At 46.3% G+C, this 8,528-nt stretch overlaps 1 protein-coding gene across 1 annotated transcript in view; it reads right to left on the bottom strand.

Annotated features, from left to right (window-relative positions):
- Window positions 1-1,770: 1,770 nt before the first annotated feature.
- LOC139743918 (uncharacterized) overlaps window positions 1,771-8,528 on the bottom strand; it is a 32,420-nt gene continuing 25,662 nt past the window's right edge. Inside the window, exon 16 of the mRNA XM_071654384.1 lies at window positions 1,771-8,228. Within this exon, the coding sequence (XP_071510485.1) occupies window positions 2,499-8,228 (5,730 nt within the window). The 3' untranslated portion in view covers window positions 1,771-2,498. The remainder of the gene's footprint in view (window positions 8,229-8,528) is intronic.

Below are 8,528 nucleotides of genomic sequence, written 5' to 3'. Positions count from 1 at the left end.
AGATCAAAATGTGTCATACTCCATTCTATTAAACAATATTTTACTTGAAATAACGTGTATAATGAATGTCCAATTAACTGATTGCCGAGATTAACTCCTCTATTTTCGATGTACAGCACCATCATCAAATTTCAGTCTCACATATGACAAAGTGAGTTATGCATTTACTTAGTATGCCATTGCTGGTCCTTTTGAAATTTATGTACAACATTGTAGTCACCTAGGCCACATGTTTTTATGCACAAATTACAAGATAGTACATCATTGGTGAGACAGAACAATCTCTAAGAGTATCTGGCTGTAAAGCACACATCTTACAACTGGATACAACAAAGAAATTTCTGTCGAAACATTCAATTCTCACTCAAAAACCTAGTCGAGTAACCCTGATAAACAGTGGCATACACAGCACTCCAGTAATGTTTGTGGCACACGACACATTAATCAAGCAGAGAGGCTATCAAGGTTGGACCACAAGTCTCCATTGATCCTAGCACTGAAAATTTGAAGAAGAATGTAATCACTGTCACGGTATCTTCCTTTATTAAACAAGTCAGTACATGTACACACATTTACAGATTGAAAAACATAAAAGTTGTTTACCTCCACGAACTTCTTCATAATTTCCAGCTTTATTAAGAATTAACGTCCTGCATCTCAGAAAAATGATCCCCCTCCCCTAAAAAGAAAAAGAAAGAACTAAACCTCTTCTCCAATGACAGCAATTACTAAAAATCACCATTCAATATGCCTTCACATTTCAATATTGCAATCTCCAGAGGTAGTTTGCTATTCACGGTTGACAAGTACACTGTATATCTACCAAATTGATGCTCCATAGCACGGCATGCTGTTTTTTCAAGCAACTTACTATGAGCTAACATGCATGAGTCTGCTATACTGATTACATCTACAAAACTTCCTACACTCACCACATTATCAAAGGTACGTGCCTTCATTCTGGCCTAAAAATTACATTTTGAGAAGTACAAAATTAAAACAGACGTTGCTGTACTGCTCTGGCTCTGAGGGTACCCTCTCTGCATGTGTATGTGCACAGACATTTGTGAAATTGTGGCATTATGATTACAATGCAATCTCAAGTGTGTGATTGAGATACATGAACAGGTATTTATGTACTTCAAAATTTGTCATTACATGTTAAATACCTAAACACTGCATACACGGCATCGCTTTGAGTATCCAATCGACATATCAAGTCACTTTCATTCCTCGATAATGCGTACATTCTGATTGATAGGTCAGATGCAGTGTATTCTACAGTCTCAAGGGATGGTTTCGAATGGAGACAGGTGATACCATGGTGTTTCACAGACAGAAGACACCAAAGATGAAAATATCATCCACAAAACTAGAAGCAGACACAATGTACATTTCATAAGTCACTGCTCATTTAGTGTTTCCTTCAAATTTCATAGATTCCCAGCTTCGTGCCCAGTTACGCTGGAGTAGGCATATTTTCTGCTTTCAGTTACACAAATGTAATCTGTCATACTCATTACATAATCCTAAATCCCCCCCCCCCAATAAAAAAAAAAGAGAGAGAGAGAGAAAAGAAGAGGGTGGACTCTTAATTTTTACTGATGTCTCCATCATACACACAAGTTTGAATGAAGTATCACATATACCATAATCTCAATTCCATGCATTTCAACTGCTCTAATCTTGCAGCTGAAACAGTCAAAATTTGAATATCATACTCATCAATTCCAGGGTCACTCATAACTTTGTACAGGCTTGGAAATCTTATCACACTGCAATGACCACTTTGCCACGCTGATGCTTTTCTCTCTGCCCGCATACTTTGATAAATAGAGAAGTAGTTATGCACACATAAATGAAAGTGTGGTCTGAGACCTATGGTTAAAGCAAACACATCATATGCCTTGAATACCTTCACAAAGCTTAAATAAGGTTTTCTCGAAACAGGTGATAAGCTATTACCAAGAAGTAAGGACCTACATGTACTTATTTTTGATATATCACAATCTCATCGCCATGTGCGTGGACTGTCACAAAATTGGATTTCAGTGCCTCTTTCCTCCTCCTTCTCCTCTCTGCTCCTCTGATCTCCTGGATGGACTATCCAAGTTTCTTGGAAGCCAGCAACAAACTGTCTAATGGAAATTTCTGCGGTGTGCAAACTTTTGCGCATTTTGCACAACCAGACGGAAAAAAGAATAATCTTGTCAATTCCAGGATCGGCTGTGATTCTCTATAGGCTTTTTTAAAAAATTCATGAAACCCTTTGTCAAAAGCACCTGTCACTTTCAGGCATATGTCAAGAATAAAGTCACATAATTGTAAATCATTTCATAATCCATATTGTAACTTGGAAAAAAAAAAAAAAATGTTTCATGCCAGACAAGAAACCAATTGCCTTTGGCACACTTGCAACAGTACACATTGATTTACTTGCACATGGTCACACTTGACTAAACTGCAATGTAACTGACACTGAAGAGTTGTAAGAAGGCCTACTGGTCCTCTGGATGGATGGACGTGATGAGAGCCTCATCCATCAGCTCATCATCAATGCGACAGGGACTCCTAGAGACACTGTCAGAGCCAAGGCTCTTCACTGATGCAGGCGACTTGCCAATGCCCAGGGGGGACTGTGCAATCTGGCCGAGGGGGGAGTGAGCCACAGCACTCCTGGGTGAAGTAGATCCAGCCTCGGTTTGGGTGTTACTGTTCCTGCTCTCTGGCCGCGGAGATCTCTGGGCCTTCTGATGGTGGGTCCTCGGAGATTGCGGCATGTCTATCACCATGCCAAACTCCTCCTCGCTGTCCACTGGGCTGTACGGTGAGGCTACCTGCCGCGCCTTCTTGGTCACCGGCTGCTGCAGGTTTATCGGTGTGGATGACCGCTTAGTTGCCTTGGGACTCGGAGCACTGCTGGGGCTGGTCACACCACCTGTGGATATCTGCTGTGGGCTTGGAGCTTTGGGGGAAATGGGGCCAAGGGGTTTGGGGGAAGGTGCAGACTTTATCGCAGGCTTTGGACTTGGTACAGACATGACAGTGGGATTCCTTGGGCTGGGAACCATGGCAGGACTGGGCACTTTGAAGTCAATCCCTGGCTGTTTGGATACGGTGCTACTCTTGCTCATTTCCTCAGTGGTGTCCTTTTCTGGCAATTTGCTCTCACTGCTTGCACTACTAGTCCTGGGGTCTACCTTCCTGATATCATCAGTCTTGAGCTTGTCTTTATCTGTGCTCTTCGTTTCCTGAGAAATGTTTTTGTTCTGCTGGGGTTGTGTTGTAAATGTCTTGCGATTTACTTCTGCTGTCTGCTTCCCCTCACGACCACTGTTCTCACTAACATCTTTGGCATCCTTGGAGACGCTTCGCATAACCCCTGGTTTAGACGTCTTGACAGGGTCTCCCTCTTTCTCCTTGCTAACTCCGGCAACCTCTCTTTTCATCCGTGGGTCTACGGGTTTGGATTCTTGTTTTTTAACGGAGAGAGTTTGAGTCTTATTTTTCTGAGCCTCCGATGATCCCTTACCATCTCCTTGAATGCTGCTCTGCTGAGATTGCGGACCAGGCTCTTTTGCCATAGTTGGTTTGGGTTTCTGCAGTGGCCCCTGGTCCTGTTTGACCAGTTTTGTAACTGTCAGGGGTTTGGACTCGGTTTTGGACATGTCAGGAGAAGATTTCTGTAAGACTAAGGAGGTCTTTCTGGCAAGTTCACTTGGCTTGCTTGTCGAGGGTGTTTGGGATTTGACTGACGGGGATTGCATTCTTGGTTGGGAAGAGGATGTTTGTAACTTGACACCTGTGGTTGAAGGAGGGGTCTGCCCGACTGTCAAGACCGATGTCTGCATCATTTCTGGTGTCACTGCCAACTGGACTTTAGTGACTTTCTGCTGCCCTCTCTCTGCAGACTGGTAAGTTGACTGTACATGACTGAGGATGATGGGTTTATTCCGAGAAATGGGCGATGTGCCAGGTCTGGCAGCCGATTTCACTGGACTTGTTGTTGCACTCGATGTGGGGATGCTACTTGTACTCAGTGGTGAAGGCTTGCTCTGCTTCACCGAGATACTCTTTCCTGTTGGACTACTGGCCCTCTTCTGACCACCAAGAGGGGGTGTGCTGACTTTTGGAGGTCTCGACTGAGAGGGATGCTTGGGGGATGACTTACTTTTTACAACACCAGGAGTCTGAGCTGATGGGGAAGAAATCAAGCCACTGGGTCTAGAAAGTGGTGAAGGGGATGGTTGTCGAGTTGGTAATGGGGGCCCTGACACTACTGGTCCTTTTGATACCTGAGGTTTTGCACTCTCTGACTTTGCCACAGAAAATGTCATGTCAGTTAATTTCTTCTCCTTTGTAGGTGTATCCATATCCATCTTGCCATTCCCTCCACTCTTGCTAGGCTTTGCACTCTCCATCTTTTCATTTCCACTGATTTCAGGAGTGGATGTTTTTGTGTCTTTCCCAGAGTCTGGCTTCTCTTTCTCCTCTCCACCAGCACCTTCCCCTAATCCTGATGGGGCAGATCCAAGGGCACTGAATAGACCAACCCTCTCTACCCGCTCAGCCTTTTCACTTTTTTCCACCTTGTCAACCTTTTCAACACTTTCCTTCTCTGCATTTTCTTTAATCTTGTTAATGATACCCATGAGGGACTCTTTTCGGCCAACACGCATGCGCGGTTTGGGCGTGGTGACTTTCCCAGAGCTGGGACCAGCACTTGTTGGTGTGCTAGCAGACAACGGGGTGGTAGGAGATGTTAAAGATGGAGTTGCCGTTTTGATACTTGCTGGTATTTCTAATGGTGGCGGTTTATTAGATGTAGTTGTCGAAGATTTGGACACTGGCACAGTAGTTTTTGTAGGTGTCTGAGGAGTTGATTGTGACAGAGCAGCTGCAGAAGAAGTTGGTGGTATGCTTGTGGTAGCAAGAGTAGAGCTTGAAGTTGTGCTCACACTCACGACTGTCACAGGTTTACAAGCAGTGGTTGTCGTTGTATTGGGTGATGTGGTCTGAGCGGTACTGATGGGGGAGGCCGTTGGCACGGTTTGTGCAGCTGATGGCGTTACAGTCAGGGGAGTAGTATCTGATGTAGTTGGTACTGGAGTGCTACTGTAACTCGAAGTGTTGGGTATAACTGATGCAGCAGATGTAGAAGAAGTAGTTGATGTGGTAGACGTGGTATTGACAGCAGTAGTGATTGTGGTACTACTGTACGAAGATGTACTGCTTGCTATAGATGGGGTTGAGTTAGAAGCAGAAGAAACTGATGCGGTACCCTGGCTGCTAGAGACTTTGCTTGCACTTGAAGATGTAGGAGCTGCTGGGGGCTTTACATTTACTACAGATGGCTGTGGCTTTGGGGTACTACTAGTAGAAGTCTTTGGTACTGGACTTGGTGACCTGTCTAGTTTTACTTGGGACTGACCCGACTTTGCACTTCCCAAACTGGAAGGGAGTAAACCACGGTTACTGACCTGAGCTGCAGCTGCACTTGCTTTTGACCCATATGTCGAAGTCGACATGGACTTCGACAGAATATTTGGTCCTTGTCTCCTTACACCTTGTCCCACAGCTAGTGGAGATTTGCTCACTGTGGACAGTGATTTACCGAATGGCGGCTTTGCACCGTCTGGTTTCCTGCCTGTGGGACTCACTGTCGTAATGCGCTGCCCTGACTGAAGAATCTTCTTTGGTGAGACAAGCTTGGGGGAATCCCCCTTCCCCCACACGGGCCTCTTTGGTGACGACAACAAAGGGCTCTTTGCATTTGGAGATGGTGAACTGGCAGGTTTGGGGGCCGAGGGCATCTTGGAGCCTGGCTGCTGCTTACTCTCAGATGCCTGCTTACTTAACTTTGGAATACGGGGTAGAGATGAAATGTTTGTCTTGGGGAAGAAACCAGCAATTGGAGATCTTGGCACTGAACTAGCACGTTGCTGAGAATCGAGGGACCTTGCTTTCTTCACAAGTTCTACCTTGGCCTTAGTTACATTAGGCATGGGTGAACTCTTGCCCATTGAATATGGCTTCACAGATGGGGGCTCTGACTTTGTTGCTGCAACATCGTGAGTACCCTTAGACTGAACATCCTGTGACAGCCCCTTGGTGGTCTGGTCATCAACAACTTGCACCTTTGAAACATCCTTCAAAACTCTAGGACCTTCCTCTTTGATGGGCTTTGCTTCTCTTTCTATTTCAGTTTTCAAGGCAGATGGGTCTGGTTTGATGGATTTCATAACTGGCTCGGCTCTTTCTGGCTGCTCCACTTTTACTTCTGATTTGACTTCTGCTTTGCTGTCAGGTTTCTCCTCTTTCACTTCCCTCAGTCCTGGAGTTGGCGAAGGAGTTGCAGAGTCGCCACTTGTCACTGGCCTGATCTTTATCTTCGGAGGGGCTGGACCAGAGTCTTTGGCTTTTGACTTTTGCTCCTTCTCAGGCTTGTGGCGGATTGTCTTGAAGGTCATCTTCAAGGGTTGCTCTATGTTGACAGCCATTGTTACGCTGGAATAGTTGCCATGATCTTGGCAAGGCTCTGGAGACGATTCACTGCTGTATGTTTCAGGTAATTTCTTCTTCTGTCGACCTCGCTTTTTGGGTTTAGGCGCATCAGAATCAGAGAAACCACTCCCATCTCTAGCACCTCTGCGCGACCTCTTTTTTGAACCCCTGCGGACACCCTCACTCTGCAAAGATGGTCCAGACTCTGTAAAACTCTTGGTAAAATTCTTTGGCTTTCCTTTTGATACAGGTACTCGAGGACGGGCGGCAGGAAGCGATTGAGACAGATTGGTCACACCTTGCATCCTACTGAGTGGAGCTGGTTTCCCGCCCAGAGACGAGCTACCTGTGGCCATATCGAGGCTGAGACTCTTGGTAAGGTTGGACACACTGAGATCCAGGGCGCCACCGGTCATCTTGGCCATATCGGTTCTAGTTTCAAGACCAGCCTGTATGGCTGTTGACAGAGGGCCCGAGGTGAGTGCAGACAATGACACAGGGGGAGGCAGATCGGTGGTCGTACGGTGCTGTTCATCAAACTCATTGCCCGTAGGAATTCCCATGCGATGTATAGCTGTGTGCACGCTTGGCAAGCTGCCAAACTCATCGTCATTATCAAACACTTCCGTATTCTTCAGCAGATCTTCATTGATGTCGATGCTGTCAAGACTATACTGAGAGCGGCAGCTAGCCCGCCTTCCAGTTTCTGGAGAAATGCTGGACCTTGGGGGATCAGGGAGGAGATCCTCTGCAAACAGATTCTTTGACTGGTGAGAAAAAATATCAGAATCCACACTTCTATGCAGCGGCTCCGCTTTAATCACAGCAGGTATGTCTTCAACAGAAGAGTGTTCTGGCGTACTCAGAGTACTGTGAGACATGGCCTTTGGCGGAGCAAATGTTGGCGTGGTTGGTACACTGGGAATGCTTGGCGTCTTGGGACTTTGGCGTGCACCAACACTTGACTGCGAACTGGTGCTATCCAAACGAGGAGGGCGCCCTCTTTTGGGCTTAGCAGCAGGTTGAATTGGATGGTCAATCTCTGACAACAAGGCCGACAGCTCCCCGGTTTGAGGCACAGATCTAGGTGGGTCCATCACCTGGGTTAACTTTTGCATTTCTGATAGTCTGTGTTGAATCTGCATCCGATGAGCCATATCATCATCGTGATCATCTTCGCTTGCTTGTCTTTTGGGTGACTTATCGACACTGACAGATCGCACACGCTTCATTTTCTTGGGCCCCCTACCCGACTGGCCCAATGGCTGGGCAATGGCGGCCACTGGTGTCAGAGTATTGTGTTCTTGCAGCAGATTCATCAGCATGGGGTTCTTGTGCGGCCTTGGGCCAGATGGCAGAGGTGGAGAGGAGATCGGCGATGGTGATGGCGGAGGGATCGCGACTGGAGCAGTGCTGTTCGCGACTCCGGCCGCGTGCTGCAGGAGACTGGCCAGCATGGGGTTCTGGGCCACTTTGGTTGGCTTGTCCCCCAAGAACTCAAAGGCCTCACCATGGGGCAGGATGGCCGACAAGGTAGTCGTCAGGTCACTGAGGATGCTGTGAGAGTGGAGCTGGTGGGACGATGAGGACTGGTGCGGACGGTGGCTGCCAAAGTATGAACCTCCGTGGCCGCCTCCAACGCCACCGTGACGATGCAGGCTACTGACATGGTCAAACACAGAGCCACCGGAAGGACCCGAAGAAGGTGCAGGTGACTGACTAACCTATAAATGACAAGAAAATGAGTAAAGTTGAATAGCTGATTAATCAGGGCTAAAAATGTCGATACTAGATATATTTCATTCAAAACAAAGTGCACATCAAAACACCTACTGGATGAGATTTTCTCATTATCTGATTTTAACCATAATTTGTTCTTAAAAAGATGAAAGTTACATTTCCAATATATGTGACCATGCATCACAAAACGAACAAAAAGTCGCACCCCTTGATTTTATGTGGGGATTCAAAAAAGGTGAAACAGGTCAACCAGGTCAATATTGGGTTTTTCATATTTTCTGAAA

Source organism: Diadema antillarum, unplaced genomic scaffold, assembly GCF_040938485.1.
Source record: "Diadema antillarum isolate AM-2024a unplaced genomic scaffold, OU_Dant_1.0 seq00001121_RagTag, whole genome shotgun sequence".
Taxonomy (NCBI): Eukaryota; Metazoa; Echinodermata; class Echinoidea; order Diadematoida; family Diadematidae; genus Diadema; species Diadema antillarum.
The sequence above is the reverse complement of the archived record's forward strand: the minus strand, read 5'-3'. Positions and strand labels throughout refer to the sequence as shown.